Source organism: Taeniopygia guttata, chromosome 3 (assembly GCF_048771995.1).
Source record: "Taeniopygia guttata chromosome 3, bTaeGut7.mat, whole genome shotgun sequence".
In the NCBI taxonomy this organism is placed as follows: Eukaryota; Metazoa; Chordata; class Aves; order Passeriformes; family Estrildidae; genus Taeniopygia; species Taeniopygia guttata.
The window spans coordinates 37,917,418-37,936,713 of record NC_133027.1 but is presented as its reverse complement, the minus strand read 5'-3'; the positions used below and the strand labels follow the sequence as shown (position 1 = coordinate 37,936,713).

The 19,296-nt window shown below is 38.1% G+C and overlaps 1 protein-coding gene across 2 annotated transcripts in view; it reads left to right on the top strand.

Annotated features, from left to right (window-relative positions):
* Nucleotides 1–19,274, top strand: part of MDN1 (midasin AAA ATPase 1) — a 92,889-nt gene extending 73,615 nt beyond the window's left edge. Inside the window, exons 79-102 of one of the 2 annotated variants that reach the window (XM_030267585.4) lie at nt 590–1,069; nt 1,587–1,813; nt 2,165–2,311; nt 2,531–2,703; nt 3,086–3,247; nt 3,378–3,515; nt 3,772–3,913; nt 4,143–4,312; nt 4,555–4,698; nt 5,349–5,481; nt 6,117–6,439; nt 7,954–8,115; nt 8,489–8,590; nt 8,741–8,942; nt 9,429–9,599; nt 10,954–11,111; nt 12,642–12,731; nt 13,107–13,222; nt 13,835–14,009; nt 14,629–14,702; nt 14,796–14,910; nt 15,545–15,608; nt 16,822–16,964; nt 18,323–19,274. In XM_030267585.4, the coding sequence (XP_030123445.4) occupies nt 590–1,069; nt 1,587–1,813; nt 2,165–2,311; nt 2,531–2,703; nt 3,086–3,247; nt 3,378–3,515; nt 3,772–3,913; nt 4,143–4,312; nt 4,555–4,698; nt 5,349–5,481; nt 6,117–6,439; nt 7,954–8,115; nt 8,489–8,590; nt 8,741–8,942; nt 9,429–9,599; nt 10,954–11,111; nt 12,642–12,731; nt 13,107–13,222; nt 13,835–14,009; nt 14,629–14,702; nt 14,796–14,910; nt 15,545–15,608; nt 16,822–16,964; nt 18,323–18,511 (4,000 nt within the window). In that variant the 3' untranslated portion in view covers nt 18,512–19,274. The remainder of the gene's footprint in view (nt 1–589; nt 1,070–1,586; nt 1,814–2,164; nt 2,312–2,530; nt 2,704–3,085; nt 3,248–3,377; nt 3,516–3,771; nt 3,914–4,142; nt 4,313–4,554; nt 4,699–5,348; nt 5,482–6,116; nt 6,440–7,953; nt 8,116–8,488; nt 8,591–8,740; nt 8,943–9,428; nt 9,600–10,953; nt 11,112–12,641; nt 12,732–13,106; nt 13,223–13,834; nt 14,010–14,628; nt 14,703–14,795; nt 14,911–15,544; nt 15,609–16,821; nt 16,965–18,322) is intronic. The other variant, XM_030267586.4, reaches the window with a different exon arrangement.
* The last annotated feature ends 22 nt before the right edge of the window (nt 19,275–19,296 follow it).

Sequence of the window (19,296 nt, the reverse complement as noted above, 5' to 3'; positions counted from 1 at the left end):
ATACTGGATGTTGTGTCAAAACTGCAAAAGGAAACATGTGAAAGATCTTTCTTACTCTATGTGATCTTTCATTTCATTGCTTGAGTCATCGGAGTCATTGCAAATGCCACCTTTGTTGAGCATGTTTGTGCTTAGCACTCTGTAGTCCAAAAAACTTCAAGAAGTCAGGTTAGGAGCTAGTACCTTTATACAGAGAAGGAATTCTGGACTGGAGATTTCTGGTGCAAAATCTATTCTAACCCCAGGAAACTTGAAAAAAAAAAGAATAAATGGAAAATCCCAACTAAACAAACTCCTCAGCTTTACAGTCACAGAAATAGTAAAACTTTCAGAACATTTATCTGCATTACTATGACTTTCATAGCAAATCAGATTTCAAGGGCTTTGCAGTATTTCATAATTCAGGGAGGGGAAAAAAAATCACTGATTAACCAACCTTTTTTTAAAAAAAAATATTGTTTTAGTTTTCCCAGGAGAAGTTATTATCTAGATTAAAAAAAAAATAAGTTAGTTAAAGGTAGAGCTTTTAAAAAGGAAGTACAACATAAAACTCAGTGATTATAACTTCACTTTCTTTCTTCTAAACTAGGAACCTCCTGAGTTGTATACAAGAGATAGATTCTAGGTTGACTGGTGACAGAGAATACAATGCAGCATTTCCTCCTCAAGACAGTATTCAACGCTGGACGGACAGACTGCAGCAACTTTGCATGCAGTGTGTGATGGTTCTCGAGGAGTTGTCTTGGTTTCTCCAGTGCTGCCCAAAAGAAGAGTCAGCCAGGTGCAATGACAGTGAAAGGACCGATGTCAAACCCAACTTTCCTCAGTGTTCAGTCTCTGAAATGGGAAATGTTCTTGCCGGGATACCTGACCTGATTCCCTCAGATCTAAAACTCTTGTCTCCAGTAACAGCTGAACAATTGCCTCCTGGATGCAGGATGCGAAATAAGGATCAGTTGTGGCTGCAGGTAGCTACACAATTGACTGCAATGATAGCAAATGTGAAGGCCATGAAAGCAGAGGTGGACAGAGTAAGACAACAGCCGTGTGAGACCTCCTTTTATTCCTGGTGAGTTCTACACATGAACATCTCTTCATTATATTCACATAATATGTATGAAGTAATTTTGAAAATTTTCACCTATGCATATATTGAAAAATGGGTTCAAATGCTCTTCAAACATTTTTCTGTTCATTTTTGTTGCAAAATGCAGTGCCTGACTCTTTAAAGAAATTTATGTCTTCTCCCACTCCCTTGACAAGTGAAAAAAATTTCTGTCTCAGCTTCCCACTTTGTCTTTGGTCTCTCAGGATTTTATCCCCATAGCTCCTTAGCTAATGAGGTGAATTTAAAATATAAATTAAGGAAGACATTTTCATTTTAAAATATATTTGTAGTCTATTTAATAACAATCTTCTGATTTTCTCCCTGCTTCAAACAGTGTGAATATAAGCTTTTTGTCAAATCTTTTATTTAATTTCAGGATGGAGGTATGCTGCTTCTCCCTTATCCATGACCGAGAAAAGGTTTAATCTTAAGTTGGACTGTTTGTTCTTCTTTCAGTATTATGGTATTTCTGTTGCAGGAGAGACTTTGAAGTTTGCACATCAGCTGTGAGTTGTTTGCTGGAAGTCTCAGCCCAGTTACAAAGCGTAGAGTCCCTGTTTCTTCCAAATGGGCAAGTCATGGAAGCTGCAAATCAGATGACCCTAATCAAGAGCCTAAAGTATATACAAGAAGAAGTTAATAACACATCTTCACACTTCACAGCTTGGAGAACACAGCTTCTTGCTTCTGTGTCAGATTGCATTGGTAAGGACCATTTTTCTCCACCTGATTTGTAATGTTGGTAGAGACACAAGAATTTATTTGTTCAGTTATTGCTGAAGGTGGCCCTGTGTTCCTTCTGATATCCAAAAATTAATGAAATTAAAACTTGCAAAATTTAGTCCAGACTTTATTTGTGCGGTATAATCTTTTTGCCGTCTCTATTAGTGATGGATCCTGCACTGTAGTTGTAGGTCAGGATTAGCAAGGAGATTTTGGTAGAACTGTGTAGTAAAAGTTGCGTAGTGCTGTCATTGTTCTTGCATAAAGGAAACATAGGAACCTGTAATCTGATATTTACAAGCATGTAAAACTGCCTGTGTTATGGTTCAAAAGGAAATCAACAGTCAGATGAAGAGTTTGTGGAGCAGTTCTCAACAAAAGTGGAAACTGTTATCCGTGCTGTTCTGTATGCTGTTCAGTGTTTGGTAGAGAGAAAACAGGAAGGTGGAAAAGAGGAAGAAAAATCTTCAGAGGAAAATGGTAAGTTTGTCAATATACTTAAGTGGGGAGCAGAAGAGTTTAAACCATGCAAACCTTAATTTCTTGAATAGTGTATGTCAGACTCACTAATACACAAGAAATTGCTTTTTTAATAGAAATTATGTATTTAAACAGGGCGGCTATTTCTAGATTGCTTGCTGTAACATTTTTAGAAATGCCTGACTTGATCTCCATTTTTTTAATGTGTTTCAAACAAAGAGGATGCAGCCTTACTTGATGTGATTAAAGCTGGACATATAACTAAACTTTTGGATGAAGATCTTTCTGCTGATTTGGAGGCTTTACATGTGCAGAAGGCAATTTTAGGGGTTTCAGAACTCCTGGAGATCCTGAAATCCTACAGGGAAGACTGCACTTCATATAAACATAAGGTAAAAATTTTTATTTTCATTAATTTTTGGCTTAGGAGTCTCAAGAGATCTGGAATTGTAACTACTTTGGTGGTTAAACGTGCATTGCTTCTTCTTGCCCAGTGTCTTAGAACTATGGAGAAGTACTTAGAAGTATGTGAGAAACTGTGGACAAATAAAGGTAGTCGTCTGTGGTGCAAAAGCCAGACATTCCTGTAGTGAGAAGACAAAGTTTTTGTGAAAGATCTACAAAAACCTCCAGAAACATTAGAAATTGTACCTAATCTCACCTGCTTATATTTTGCTTTGAGCATCTGTTTTCAGTCACGGTCATGAGCCTCTCTGAGGTGCATGTCAGTAAGTACAAGTAAGGACTGACACCTGTTTCTTGTTTTGACTGTAGTTCTTCAACCAGTCCTGCTATTTGCTGGTGCGTCTAAAGCCCATGTTGTGCAAATATTCAGACCTCATTCTGTTCTACCTCACCATTTCACTGGCATCTCACAGGAGTACTGGAAAACTGCTTTCTGTTCTAACCAGCATTTTTACAGAGCTTGCTCTGAAGGTAAGTTATTAGAGGTAACAGTGGATATATGGCAAGCATATAGTTAATGTGTAAAAGTCTTGAGTAGAAAGTAAGCTGAAAAATGTATTTACTACTGAGGAAGATTTTGAGTTTCTTTTCACCTTTGCAGGGATTTTGTCTGCCAAAAGAGTTACTTGAAGATGAAGCAGGAGAAGGAGCAACAGAGTTCCATGACTATGAGGATGGTGGTATTGGAGAAGGAGAAGGCAAGAAGGATGTGAGCGACAAAATAGAAAGCGAAGATCAGGTAAATGTTTGGGATTGATCTTGTTTAATTGAAGTGAAGCTGAAAAAGCTCTTGAAATCCATGATGTGGATGTCTTAGGTAAAAAGAAACATGAAATTATCTTCAGTCTCCTATTTCTGTTGGCTTTTATCTTTGCATATCAGCTTATAAATATTGTTGTGATACTTTTAATATCATAATATGTTTGTGTGTGTTTGTGAAGCTTTTAATATATAGACAAGATCCATTGTAATTTTTGGCTTTACCAATGATTTAGATAGAAGACAGTTTTCAAAAAGGAAAAGAGAATGAGAAAGAGGATCAAGATTCTAAACCAGACATTGAAGGAGAGGACAATGCAATTGAAATGTCTGAAGACTTTGAAGGAAAGATGCATGATGGAGAATTGGAGAAAAAAGGTTTGGTTCTTCAGCTCTGGCAAACTTCTAAGAAAAGTTATAGATCAGTGCAGTAATGGTTGATGCTTTCCTATAATATGTGCATGTGTGTCCTTTTCAGCATATATCAATTAACTGAATGGGGTGATAAAATTAAGATTCAAAGTATGATTGCTTATTTGCTTCTAAAGTTAACAAAAACATTAGCTTTCTCTCTTCTGTACTGAAACACATTCTGAACTGTACACAGAAGATGAGGAAAATTCAGATGAAGAGGAGGAATTGGATAAGCAGATGGGAAATCTTGATAATGCTGAAGCTGACGATAAACTAGATGAAAGGCTCTGGGGGGATGATGAAGACGATGATGATGAAGATGCTAGCAGTAAAACAGAAGAAACTGGACCAGGAATGGATGAGGTAATAAGGAACAGAGTGGGAGAAAAAAGTATCAAAGGAATTGAACTCTGCTAGCTTAATGTGACCTAGAATGGGAATTGCCTCTAATAGCTAGAAGGGGATAATTTCATGGAGTTTCAGAGTTAACACTCTGTTGAGTGTTGTCTTTTTTTTTTTTTTTTTTTTTTTTTTGTAGAAGATGGTGTCACAGAGACTTTGAAAAGTGTATAAAATAATTGAGTTTCTTTTGGATTTATTAATAGGAGGATTCAGAGCTCGTTGCAAAAGATGACAATCTGGGGACAGGAAACAAGGATAATAAAAAACAGCCTCCCAAGAATGAGGAAAAAGAGCAACAGGAAGAGGACAGTGGAAATAAAGAGAAAATCCATGAACAAATTGATGAGGTAAAAATTATTTGGACTACATGGAGTATTTTTCTGTTAAACCACACTCTTTTGTTCATGCCATGTGTTTCTGAGAATTTTAAATGCTTTTTTTAATAGTGAAGTACCTTGAAAAAAAGTTAGTTCATTTCAGAGGCAAAAGTAAACCATACTGTATCCATGATAATACACGTTCATTTTCTGATTCATATTCCAGAAAGGATTTTTTTTTTTTTTGCAGTACCCTGAACTTGTAATGGCTTCCAAAACAGGCTTTACACTGAGTTGGTGTTTGATGGACAAATCTTTAAGCTCTAGTTCTTCTGTGTTTAGCAACAGAAACACCTTAGTATGCAAGTGTACATTTAGCATCTCCAAGAGTGCACATTCTGTGTAGAATGTTTCAGCTAGGAAAATTGGCTTTTGAACACAAAACATGCTGGTTGTAAGTACCACAAATTTATGTAAATGCATTTGCTGAAATTAATCTTTATGCTTTTCATGCATGAGTATGTGTAGCACTGGAAATCCACTTTTAACTGATCAGAATGTAATACTGTTTCCAGTATTTTTTTGTCCTAGAGAATACAGTAGTATCTTGTTTCTTACCTTTGCCTATCCTCCCACTTAGTCCATGGCTGTTATTTTTTCCCCCATTCTTTTGCTGACAGCGTGAGTATGATGACAATGAAGTAGATCCTTATCATGGCCAGCCGGAAAAGGAGCCTGAAGTTGAACCTTTGGACCTTCCTGATAATTTGAATCTGGAAAGTAATGAGAAGAGTGATGATGAGGAGGATGAAGGTACAGCTGAAAATCTACAGATTCTTAGATGAAAGCCATATGGACATTAGGGGGACAATCAGATCAGGAACCCTTTTGTTTGCAGAAAGGAGAGAGATGGTGGTAGGATTCTTAACCACCATCATAACCATCAAGAAGCTGCAAATTCATTTGTGCATCAAAATACCAACATACCAAATGCAGGCCAGGCAAGAAGTCAGCATTACAACACTTTCCTTTGCCTCCTTTTCATGCACACTGTGGACCATGCTTTCTCATGTTTTCCAAGTGATACAGCCTAACTTAGGCTGGAATCTCCTTATTTCATTGTTCAGTTGCTTTTGTGGTTTCATTTTTTTTTTTTTCTATTATACCTTCAAGTATTTGTACTCTTAAAATTCAATTGGCCCTCAGGAATAATATGTTAAAGAAAGTTACTAGGAATTCTTCCTGCTGTACTGCTAGATAGAAATCAAATGTGACTTAAGGGAATTATCTGGCTACAGAAAACACAGATTCTGTGTATAGAAGTGAGTATTTTATGGGTTTTTGATAGGCTGGGCAGTTTTATTTCAAATATCTGTAATATTCACTGTCTCTATACTTCACTGAAAGTTTTATATACCTTTCTGATTTTTTTTTTTTTTTAAATCCAGAAGAAGAGAATGATTTTGAAATAGATGAGAAACCTGTAGATTTAAATGAGGCAGAGAAGACAGAAGACCAGAATGAAGAGGATACTGGTGAGACAGAAAAAGATTATCAAGATGCAAAAGCAGCTGAAGAAGGCATTTCTGAAGACAAAGAGGAGAAGGAAGATGAAGGAGACAAAGATGCTCATGATCAAGAAGAAAAGACAGGGAACACTGAGGATGCAGAAGAAGAAGAAGAGGAAGAGTCACAACCACCTGATGAGAAAAAAAAAGAATCTGCTGAAGATAAGGGAATCCCTAATGAAGACCAAGGCCTTCAACCTCAGGTACAGTGTAATAAATAAAAGTGTGATTTTCTTTTTTTTTTTTCTTTTAATTGCCTTAGATGAGATTTAAGAAATGGATGAGCTCTGTGATACTCTAAAACAAAGTTGACATTGAATAGATACAATGTTAGTACAGTCTTTATCAAGATAACAAGAACTAGGCTTATTAAAAATGTGTTTCTGCTGTGTCCCTGCTTGCCTCCTCAGCCTTGTGTTAGAATGGAACAGACTATTTCAGTTGGAAGGGACCTACAGTGATCATCTAGTCCAACTGCCTGACTACTGCAGGGCTGAACAAAAATTTAAGCATAATATTAAGCACATTGACCAAATGCCTCTTAAACAGTGACAGTTTTGGGGCATTGGCCACCTCTCTAGGAAGCCTTTTCCAGTGTTTGACCACCCTCTCAGTAAAGAAGTGGTACTAAAGTCCTAATAACCATTCCCATGCATCCTATCACTCGGTACCAGGGAGAAGAGTTCAGCACCTCTCTATGTCCCTTCCTCAGGAAGTTGTAGATTACCAATGGGGCCACCCTTCAGCCTCCTTCTCTCCAAAGCAGAAAAGCCCAAATTCCTTAGTCACTCTTTATAGGACATTGCTTCCAGCCCTTGCACCACCTTTGTTGTCCTCATCTGGACACATTTAAGGACCTTCACATCCTTCTTAACTTGTGGGGCCCAGAACTGCACACTGCACTCAGGTGAGGATGCACTAATGCTGGATACAGTGGAGTCAGCACCTCTTTTGATCAGCTGGTGTTGCTTTGTTTGATGCACCCCAGGAAGAGGATTGCCCTCTGGGCTGCCAGGGCTCAGTGCTCACTCACACCGTGCCTGCTGTAGGCCAGCATCGCCAAATCCCTTTGCAGGGCTGCTGTCCAAGCACTCCTCTTTCCAGTCTATGCTTGAGCCCAGTGTTACTGTCTCCTAGGTGCAGAATCCAGCATTTGGCTCTGTTAAATTTCATCCCCTTAATGATGGTCCATTACCCCAATCAATCCAAATCCCTTTGCAAGGGGCCTTTTGTCCTTCAAGAGAGCCCACAGCACCTCCCAGTTTGTATCAGCAAACTTGCTAATGAAGCATTCAACTCCTGTATCAAGATCATTGATAAATACATTGAACTGGACTAGTCCTGGAGCTGAAACTCAAGGAACAGCAGTGGTGACTGTTACCAGATGAAATCCCATTCACTACTACTATTTTAGCCCTAGAATCCACCCAGCACACTGTGTATCCACTCATCCCACAGCTGGACAACATGTCCAAAAGGATGCTGTGAGAGACACTATCAAAAGCCTTACTAAAAATCCAGAGAAACTGCATCCACTGCCTTCTCTTCATCTGTTAGGCCAGTTACATCATCATCAAAGATGTATCCAGTTGAACAGAATGGCTTTGTTAAGCCATCCTGACTGTGTCTTATAACTGTATTTGTCTTTAAGCGCCTTTCAATAACACACAGTTCTCAATGTTTTTTAGAATGTTAAAGTAATCTGATGTTATTTCAGGAAGAGGAGGATAAAGGTAATCCAGAGATGGATGAAGAGATCCCTGAGGCTGAGGAAAGAATGGAGCATGAAACACAAGGGCAGACTGGGCAAGAAAATCTGCAGAGTGACAGTGCTGTTGAGCTGGCTGGAGAAGCATCAGAAAGAGACCAGTCTAAAGAGGTAAATTATGTGGAAGTGTCTGAGTTAAAAAATGCTATATTTATGAATATGTCTTCAAGTTGAAATCGGGGAACTGCTGCCATAGGTTTTAAGAACTGTGTATAAGACCTTAATTTATACCAGTTATAAATTCACTGAAAAAAACCTTAAAGACCATGTAGATACCCTGCATTTTCAGTGCTATAAAGGTAAGTTTAGGATAATTGTTGAACTGTAGAAGTGGCTTGTATGCTATCCATAAGAATTATACTTGTAGTTATGAGCCATTGGTCATTCAGAACAGAATGTAGCAAAGCATTGCAGTTTAACATCTGGAGTTTGTTTACAGTAGTTTCTATTTTTAGTTACACTTGAATATTTTTTTTTCTTTCAGGAAAGTGGAACTGGAGCTTCAAGTGCAAATCAGTCAGAAGGCCATGAATCCACACGCATGGCCCGGATGGCTTCTCAGAAGCAAAGCATGAAAAATACGCAGGTTCGTTTCTACTTTTAAATCTTTATTTAAATGTCTTAATATTAACCAACAAATAGGCAGGACTCAATTTCTCCTTGTTAGAGCGCTGTCCTCATTAGTGGTGGGTTACACCTCTCTTGAAGTTCATGGTGTTAATTTGTTTCTTTTTAGAGTTTCAAGAGGAAACCTGGCCAGGCAGACAACGAGCGCTCGATGGGAGATCACAATGAACGTGTCCATAAGCGACTGAGAACCATGGAATCCAGCAGTGATGCAAAGCAGGATACAATTCAGCCTAAACAAAACGTGGAGGAGGCTGATGCATTTGAACATATTAAACAAGGCTCTGAACACTATGATGCACAGACATATGGTACAGTGGTATTTCTGGGGGTAAAGAGTTGTCATTGCAAAACCAAATCCTCAAACACTCATATTTGCTGTAGTTTTCCCTGTTTGCTTTTTAAAGTTATGTTTAACAATCCTTGCTTTGGTTAAAGGTGCCACACCATTTCACTACAATAAATGGTACTTTTTGGCAGTGAGACTCAAACTAACAATAACACTTCTGATTTTGACTGCTATTAACAATAACAATACTGATTTTGACTTTAAAAAATGGATTTTATCTTAATATCTTTACAATCTATTCTCTTCAAATCTTGCTTCAGCTAATCAAGGCAATAGCTTACTGACATGACACATCTTCACAGCAGAGTAAAAGATAGAACAAGGGTTTGAGCTCAGATGTCTTCTAAGTTCACTGATACTGATATACAGTGGCCTCATAATGCACTTTACTCACTTGACTACTCCTCCTTCCACTTTCCTCTTGACAAGTATTGTTGTCTTTGTGCAGATGTAGCTAGCAAGGAGCAAGAGAAACCTATTATGCCTCCTGAAGAAAAGGAAGAAGGAGACTGTGAAGATGCAGCAATGGAAACAGAAATGCAAGATGAGGATCTAAGAGCTGTTGACACTGAGGAGCTGAAGCCAGAAAAAAATAAGTCTTCTGCCACTAAACCTCCTGGTACATTAACTTGTAAAGCATTCTAAATGCGTACTGATATGGATCTTCAGATGTATATGTAGGTATTTAGATTTGCATGTAGTGGATATGTTTCATAAGGCTATATGCCTGCTCTCTAAATTGATTCCTCTGCAGCAGTATTCTTACTTCTGCCTAGTAACCAGCATTAGCCTTTGCTAAACTGATTGAGTGACAGAGGGGTTTGCTGCTTTCTTTCAAGTTAATGATCTCTAATCTTTGTCCACCACTTTGATGAAATAAAAAGCAAACACTTCCCCGCTGTTCAATGCAGTGCCAATTCACTTAATTAATTGGCATTTACTAATGCATTCCAGTGTCGCCGCCATCAGCACCATGTAACTCAACTGCTTTATGCATAACTTCTGGAAAAAAAAACCAAAAAAACAAACCAGCAAGAAGTAGAGGAGCTGGTCTGAACAACATCTGGTGAGGTAGCACCAAACTCACTGCCTTCTTTCTTAAGTGGGAACAAAACTGAGCAGCTAACAGAGTGGTTGGTAGACAAGATAGGTCTGACTTGTCAGCCACATCTTCCCTGGCTTCCAGAAAAAAAAACAAAACAAAAAAAAAAAAAAAAAAAAACCAAAAAAAAAAACCCACAACAAACTTCTTGCCTCCCACTCCCTTGAGTTTAATCACTTAGATCTCTTGCTAGACTCTTTATTTATGGTACAGGTGTGCAGGTAATCAGTCTACTTGCTTTTCCACATGATTCTCTAACTGTATGTTCTGAAAAACCAGTCTTTGGAACATGTCCTACAATGTCTTTTTTTTTCTCTTTTAGAATAATTGTCAAGAAATGAGTTGTTAAACATTGTAGTACAGTAGAAACAGTAGTAAACTCTCTAGTCCATTCCTTTATTTGTAAATTGATTTTTGATTTATGGAAAATTGTTCTATTAGCAAAAAATCAGAGAGTAAAAGATAAGCAAGGATTAATGTTTTTAATGATGATTTTCTGACTTCTCAAATTACTTTATACCTCCTATCATTATACATCCTTCAACTCTCTATGAGAGTCAATAAATGTACTTCACCAGTGGAAGTCTCAGGTGTAAAATATCTGCTAAATATTACTTTATTTGGCAAGAAGTTTACAAGACAGAAAAATAATTTGCATTAGGAAATGCATGGTTTTCTGTTCCAGTGAGTTGCAAGATGTATTCACCCCATTCCTAGAATTAAATGTCTTAAAATTTGGCATGAAAATTTAATTTTCTTTTAAAAGAAAGTATCAGCTGCACTACAAAGCATATGAGATGCTCTGTGAAAGAATCAAGATACAATATTGTTTTTTGTATTACGTGTGATCCAATTAGTTTTGTGGTTCTAGGACCAGGTGACGTGGAGCCAGAGCTCCAGACTTTTGACTCAGAGGATGTCAATGACTCTGCACCAGAAAAACTACTGAAGGTGGCTGAGGAGAAGCCAGAGAGAAGCAAGGACTCAACCATACACACAGCCCACCAGTTTCTGATGGACATTCCCCAGGTATGACACCCAGTCTGTCTTCTTTCAGCTACAGCAGGAGAAACTGATGGTTTTACTTGACCTGTGTTAATGAAACTCTGTGAGTGCAGAAGACTAGAATTACTTTTTTTCAACCAATTCAGTCATTATACATTAATATAGGACTTCTTTATAACAGCTGATTGTAGGTATTGTAGAACCTTTTTGAGCTTTTTATGAATGCCTCAATTCAAAAAATACCATGGACGAGATGATCCTAGAGCTTCCTGTAACATGGTTTTCCAGTGCAAACTTCTGTGAAAAAGCACATTTTATCATAAAGACCTATGGCATAGAAGCAGTTGGTGGTGCATAACCAGTTGATAAAATAAAAATATTTTCAGTGTCTGGGCTTTTTTAGGATTGACCTTTTATTCTTACAGTATGGTGTCCTAAGTACACACGTGGAGGGTGCTATTTTACTGTTTCTATGCATAACACAGAAAGGATTGTGTGCCAGCTGCACTGGGTATTTCTATCTTGATGCCAAGTATTGCAGCTTTATGGAAAAAGGCTGCTGAATGCAAGTGTTTTCCTATTGTCAGACTAATTGTTGCTTTGTGGTTTGTAGGTTTTTTTCCAACTGGCACACAAAAGGTGGAACAGGAGAGGGAGCTCTTGCAGCACCATTTAAAGGGGAAGGGAAAGAGGCAGCTGGGGCAAAAGTGCAGCTTCTCACCTTTCCAGCAGAAGGAAAAAGAGAGAAATCCCCTCTGTGTCTGTTCTTTCTCCCTTCCTTAAACGTGCAGTAGGTGACCAGTGGGACAGCTGCTGCTTCTTGAGGAATGACAAGTTATTGTAACTTTAGAGTTTGGAGTCATGGGTTTATTTTCCTTAGTCTGTATGCCTGCAAGTTATACAGACCATGTATTGCTCTTTGCAATACATGGTCTGTATAACCTGCAGGCTCTGCCAAACTGGGGGTTTGTAAGTCAGGGACAGAGACTGTCACTGAAAGCACAGTAAGAGTAAAAGAAGTATCAGGAAGCTTGGGTGTCCTTTAACAGACTGGCTTATCAAATAATATTTGGTGCCATGTAAGGAAGATGATGTCATTCAATCTTCAAGTGGTTTGACTGAAGCTTGTAAAAAAATATAATTAAGTGAAGCATACTATGTTTACAAAGATACTAGTTAGGTGTAGTGCTCAATAGTTTGGTCTCCATTATACTGTCGATAAATCTGGTGTTTGTCAAGATCGTTTCATTGATTTATCTTGAAATTTTATATTTTATTGTATTCAGTGTCAGTGTCATAGATATTCATAGCTTTGTTTCTATATTGATTAAATCACATATGGGGATGTTTGTGGGGAGGTATTTATCCTTCATGTACATAGAAACTATTAAAAAACATGGTGATTTAGAATCTTCATTTAGGTATTTGGGTGTTTTTTGTTTATAAGAATGAGAGCAATGCATTTTACTTTCTTTATAGTTTGCTATACTTTGGGGATCACGAGATGTGTAAACTTATTTTTTTGTCTCATAAAACTCGTAACTCCATTTCTAGCACATCATTAGAGATCCTGAAGAGCTAAGAAAGGAACTTGAAAAGCAATTGGAAGCTTGGCACACACAACAGCCTGGAACTCCAGAGGAGGTTTGTGACCTCATTTGAATATAAACCTGTCATAAGAATCTTTCATTGCATTATTTCATCTTCTTTTACCGCTAAAACATTGAGGAATCCAAGCAAGCTGGAATTTAAATACTCAAAATCACATGATAGAGATACTATTTATGTTGTTGCATTTAACTTATTTTGAAAAACATACTACATTATTCTTGAAGCAGGATGCTGTTTCAGATCTTGTTTTGAATGTGAATGCAGACTCTCATGCGAGACAGTCTCAGTTTTAGCTGTTTACTGCCTTCCCCTTAGTGCACTGAGGTTTGGTTTCTTTCTTCAGACAGTGCTACCCAGCTTGTTTTGTTATTTCATAATTCACTTTAATTTCTTTGTGTGATGTTGTAGGAGAAGGAAGCAGCACAGCTGTGGCAGAAGTATTTAGTGTTGACAGCTCCTCTATCACAGCAGCTTTGTGAACAGCTGCGACTCATCCTGGAACCCACTCAGGCTGCCAAGTTGAAGTAAGTTGGGTCTTTCTGAGGCTTCTGATTTCTTAAAACTCATGAATTTGTGGCACTTTAATCTCTGTAAATGTGTAGCTTTATGTTGTTCTTGTATTACAGTAGTTATTCCTGCTTGCAAATGCCTTCAATTTCCTTGTATAGGAACATTAGGTTATTTTATGAAATGCAAATATGATATACTAGTCGGCATCCTGAGGATACTGGCTCGTACTTTTTTTTTTTTTCTCCTGTGCAACAGGTGATTAATGAACTTAGTCAAAGATTATGTTAAATGTCAAAATGTTTTACGTTGTTCATAATATTAAAGGATTATTTTTTAAAGACATAGAGACTTGTTTCAAACTGGTGGAATGTAAATTCAAGGTCTGCCTTCCATTTTAGGTACCCAGATATAAACTTATTTTAAAACCAATGAATATCCATCTTACATTAGAAATGTGGACAGTATTTTTATCTATAATGAAATATCAGTATTAAAACTGCTAATATTTGATTTGTTGTATTTAAAAAAAAAATTATTTGATGTGTATGCTGCATAGACTATGGATTTCCAGAATGAGATACTTGCTGATAACCCCTTGTCACTATGTCTTTTTTCTCAACTTTCAGAGGAGACTACAGAACTGGGAAGAGACTGAACATGCGCAAAGTGATCCCGTACATCGCCAGTCAGTTCCGAAAAGACAAGATCTGGCTGCGAAGGACCAAGCCCAGTAAACGACAGTACCAGATTTGCCTGGCTATTGATGATTCCTCTAGTATGATTGACAATCACTCTAAACAGGTAAAATAAAACCTTGGGAGGAGTATGGAGAAACCACCTGTCATTGATGTGTATGGCAGTTGCTGACTTGTTTCATACAGGGCTGGTGGCTGCTGCAAAGTCTGCCAATTCCAAAGCACCTGTTTTTCCAGTCCATGTGCTTGACTTCTTGTCACTTCATGCCTAGGAGATTTATTCACAAAAGATCAGTGAAACCTAGCTGAAAGGATGAGCTGTTAAGTTTGTTACAGATGTACATATCCACTGTAAAACTACTTTTTGTGGTCTGCAAAAGGCCAAAACTTCCTTATGTTGCAGTTCATTGGAGCACTAAATATCCATTTCATCATAGCTCACTTGTAGGGTTTTTATTAATTAAAATGGTGTGTTTCCTTCTGAACAGTTATTTATTTCATTAGCCTACCTAAAGTGGTGTGTCTAAATCAATCAGCTGAAGCCCTCAAGCAGAATTAGTGTCTCTTTATTGCACTATGTTACATGAGACAGGCAAAAGGATAGCCAGTCTCTTCAACTATCTTTCTAGATGATGAAAAATAATTTCAGTAAAATTCTTCATATTTAATACTGGGCTTTGAGTACTGACTATGCTATTGTTGATGCAACTTTTTTTCTTTAATAGCTTGCATATGAATCCCTAGCAGTTATTGGAAATGCTCTGACTCTTCTAGAAGTGGGACAAATTGCTGTGTGTAGGTGAGTTTATTTGAAATCTTGACTTTTCTTCAGTACTTCAGAGCAGAATGTAAATACCAGCTTCATGCTGTAATTTTCTCTTTTTTTCTGAAGCTTTGGAGAGAGTGTTCAGCTGCTGCACCCGTTCCACGAGCAGTTCAGTGACCAGTCAGGGACACGGATACTGCGTCTTTGCAAGTTTCAGCAGAAGAAAACAAAAATAGCCCAGGTACACAAGAATGCCTCTAGGGCAACAGGCTTGCCAGTCTTTACCAGACAAGATATCAGCAGTTTCATGGTTTTATGATCACTTTGTAACACTTATTAGTTTTTTGTATTTGAGAGTCTGATAGCAGGGTAGATAACAAAGAAATAAAATGGTCTTAGTTTTATAACAGGTGGAGTGTGTTCTCACTTTTAGTTCTGATGTATACCACCTTTAAGCATTCACCTTTCTCTGTATTGAGTCCTAAAATATTGTTGATGTTCTTAATTTTAATGAGAAGTATTAAACTAGACACTTCTGTTTCAAGCTGAAGCCAAAGAAGTTCAACTTAGAAATAGGGTGTATATTTTCAATGATGCCATTAATCTCGTTAGCAGTATACTGTGTTGATGACTTTGCTAGTATTGTGAAAAAAATAAATTCTGTTTGAAGGCTCTCTGAAGATTCTTTAGTTCAAAAGTACTTAATAAATTTAAAGCAGGAGTTAATGCAGGAAAATGCTAAGAACTGTATCTGTGTTAAGTGGTCAGACTTAGCATTTAAAATAGAGAAAGGTGTTCTTTAGACATGTTTACATTTTAAAGTTTATTATTTTTATGATGAACTAACTTGATTTTCTTATCTATTTCCTCTGCAGTTTCTAGAATCATCAGCAAATATGTTTGCTGCAGCACAGCAGTTGTCTCAAAATATTAATCCGGGTGAGTTTTTTTGTGTTACTGTGCTTGTTGCCATGGCAGTGGAATGCTCACTACAGTCTTGAAGTAGGATCCTGCCAGGAAGACTCTTGGGACTGAAATATCACTTGCATTAGAGCTTTGGGTTTTGCTTTATCAAAAGTAATGTTTGGTTGAAATTTAGCTCAAAACCCGAGTGACACCTACTTCATATTTGTCAATAATTCATTAAAATTTTGTGTAAGACTTTTTAAAAAGGCACGACTTACGTGTCTCCCTTTTCCTCCTGATTGCAGACTGTGTTAAGGCATAGACAGTGCCAGCTTGGAGCATTGTCCAGCTTCCTAAGGACCGTGACTCTCCAGACACTTATCCTTCTTGAGTTCTCTAGGTGTTCAGAAGCACACTGCTCTGAGGACAGAATTTGCCTCCTAACCTGCCCTTCACTGTCCTGCAACTTTAGGTCATGAGCTGCTTGAACTTCCAAGAAAAGCTGGAAAACTGCTTGCCTCATGTCTGCCCCTAGTTAGTCTAAAAGATTGCTATGTGATAGTTGAAAGCTTGTCACAGTGGCACCTGTATTTTTTATAAATTCTTGTTGTTGAAGTACTCCAAGAACTGGACAGTCTGGGATTTATAATCCACAGCTGCTTTGCCACAGGGTGGCCAGGGTGTCACAATATTTTGAGGGAGAGCAGCATCCAGTTCTGTTAAACTAGCCAGAGATGAAGCAGCAATCAGCTCCTTAGGATTAAGGAGCTGGCAAGAGAAAAGGCTGTAGGATCCATCACCTCTTTCTGTAAAAAGACAAAGCCCTGTCACATTTGGGGCAGGTCTGCAGAAGTGTGTTCTGAATCCCTCTGTAACAACTGGGCCATACATTCCTGACTGTAATTACTGTGATTTTTCGTGTAATTAAGGGATGACAGATACATAACTTAGAATGTACCTCTAGAGGGATGTATCTGACTCTAGGCGTAACTGGGGTCAAGTAACATGTCTTCAGAAATGGTTGGTGCCGAGGAACCCAGCATGGGTGCTATGTCTGGATGTTTCAGAAGGTTTACTTCAGACTAACTGGACTGACTTGACAGAATTCTATTTGATCAAGAGTTAATTTCCTTAGGAATACTCATTTTTCCATTATACCCACAGGCCAAACAGCAAAATAGGGGTTTTTGCCTTTTAAACGTTTTACTCTGAACTTACTGGAATTTTAAATGTTCTTTGTGCTTAGAAACAGCACAGCTGCTTTTGATTGTATCTGATGGAAGAGGCCTTTTCTTGGAAGGCAAGGAACGGGTGACAGCAGCAGTTCAAGCAGCTCGGAATGCCAATATCTTTGTTATTTTTGTAGTGTTGGACAACCCTAATTCCCGGGTAAGTGAACAAGGGAGAAGTATTCAACTGCAGTGAATAAGAAACCGATACAAATCTTTTTCTTGTCTTTTATAGTGCCATACGGGTACCTTATCTTTTGTAGAGGTCAGAGATACTGAACCCAAATGCAGTTTTCCACGTCTGTCAGTTCTACCATTTCTTCCTACTGTGCTTTTTATCTTTTGTATTTAAAAAAAAAAAAATAATCTCAGCTTCCATGCCACAGAAAGGCTAAGAGCTCCTGTCTTCAAACGGAATGCTTGTAGCTCTTGGCCACCAGGGAAGCAGCTGGCAGGTTGACAGATTTGGAGTTTGAGAGATGCTTTGTTCCATCTCAGCTCTGATTCAGCTTGATAATTTCTGACAGCAGTCCCCAACTGACATGACAGCTGGAGCCAGTATGAGATTAAACATTAGACAGAAGGGAGTATGTGAGAGTTATTTAGTGCCTCAGTTGGGAAAGCTAAGTCCTGCATCTGGTAATGGGAGAAAAAAAGATATCATTGAATATGGAGCTGAAATATATGGGAGCGTTTCAGGAAGGCTCTGTAGTGCAGTAAGTGAGCAAACATAAGCCTGATAGAGAATTATGTGGTAAAGACTCTAATTTTGTGGTTTATGCTTTCTTCCTGTATCTTTATTTTTGCATGCAAAACTCACCTGCTATGTTTAGTGTTGAAAAACTAACAGTTCTCCTGCTGACAAACAGCTGAAAGGTTCTGATGAAACCTGGCTGTAGCGTCAAGTGAAAATTCTGGGTGTTTCTCATAAGCTTTTTTTTCCTGGGGAAAAAAGGTGCTTTCCATAACATTAATTTCTGAGCTGCTACACTGAGCAAATAAGAAGTTATTTTACAAGAACCATAGCTGGAGTTCAATCTGATTTTTGTCTTTGTAGTATTTGTTGAGATACTGTGAAGTTGCTAAAGAATCTTCTGTTAGAGCACTATACAAATATGAGTTCAACTCAGCACTAAAGAGCTTACAGACTCTCTTGGGAAGGCATCAAATTAATAAAACTAAAGTGCCAACAGTAAACTTAAATCATAAAATGCTAAGAGAAGACAGAATTGATTTACAGATTTTGATGTTGCAGAAACTTAGGCTTAGTCTCTTCTAGCCTATAATTCATGGATTAGTACACTTTTATCTAAAAGGGCAAAAGCATTTAACTGATTTATGTTCAGCTTCTGCTCTGATTTACCATTGAACACTTAGAGCTTTTCATCTTAAAAGTATTTTATTAACTTTTAATCTAATGGGGGAGAATTACAAGTACTTAGAAAATAGGGTAAATTCTATCAGTGATCATAGAATATGTGTGTCATTTAGTAGTAACATCAGCACCTTTTTTTACAGGATTCTATTTTGGACATTAAAGTACCTATATTCAAAGGACCTGGGGAATTGCCTGAAATCAGATCTTACATGGAAGAATTCCCATTCCCGTTCTACATGATCCTTAGAGATGTAAACGCGCTCCCAGAAACTCTGAGCGATGCCCTCAGACAGTGGTTTGAGCTGGTGACTGCCTCTGACACTCTTTAGACTTTGTAGACAAGGTCAGGACCCGATTGCTGCTGCTGAAGTGCTGAAATAGAAGAAACTGCATTTCATGGGAGGGGTCATAAAGCTCTTCCGAACTGGAATTATCCTTCAGGAGCTGCCCTGGGGCAGATACTGTGTAAGAACAGAATGGTTTGGGTGCATCCTTCAACTTTTGTCAGAGGACAATTATGCAATGGTGAGACTGTCTCCTGCTATTCCCACAAGAAACGTAAAGCTTGTCTCAACTTCTCTTCTAATAACTTATTACCTATTAAAAAAAAATTGTAATATTAACAGAGGTAATACTATTCCTGCCTCTCCCTCCCTGCCGTCAGTAAAACCAGGTTTGTTCCTGGGAAGGCATTTCTGCATTAGAAGTTGAGGTGTCTTGCAAATAAAACTTTTTTCAGCATCACTCATGTGGAGGTGCCTGTGGGAAGGAAAGAGTGGGGAGCAGGAGAGGCAGATGGTTTTACTCAACAACAAAAAAAAAAAAATACTTCAAACTATTATAAGGTTTTAAAACATCCTTTTTAATTATTGCCGATTTTGCCTGACGATAGCAGCAGGGAGTTTCTGAATAATGCCATATGCTGATCCCAGCCTTACCACTTTACACTGTGAAGTTTGCCCCTGTCCGAGGCAGGTGTTGGGGATGTTTCATAAATCCGGTGTCTTGGAGCACGGACGTGATTTTTCATTGCGAAGGCTATGCATCTTGTATCGTCTATTCTAATAAAGAGAGGTACCACTCTTTGTACTTTCGCCGTCTGCGCCTGGAATTG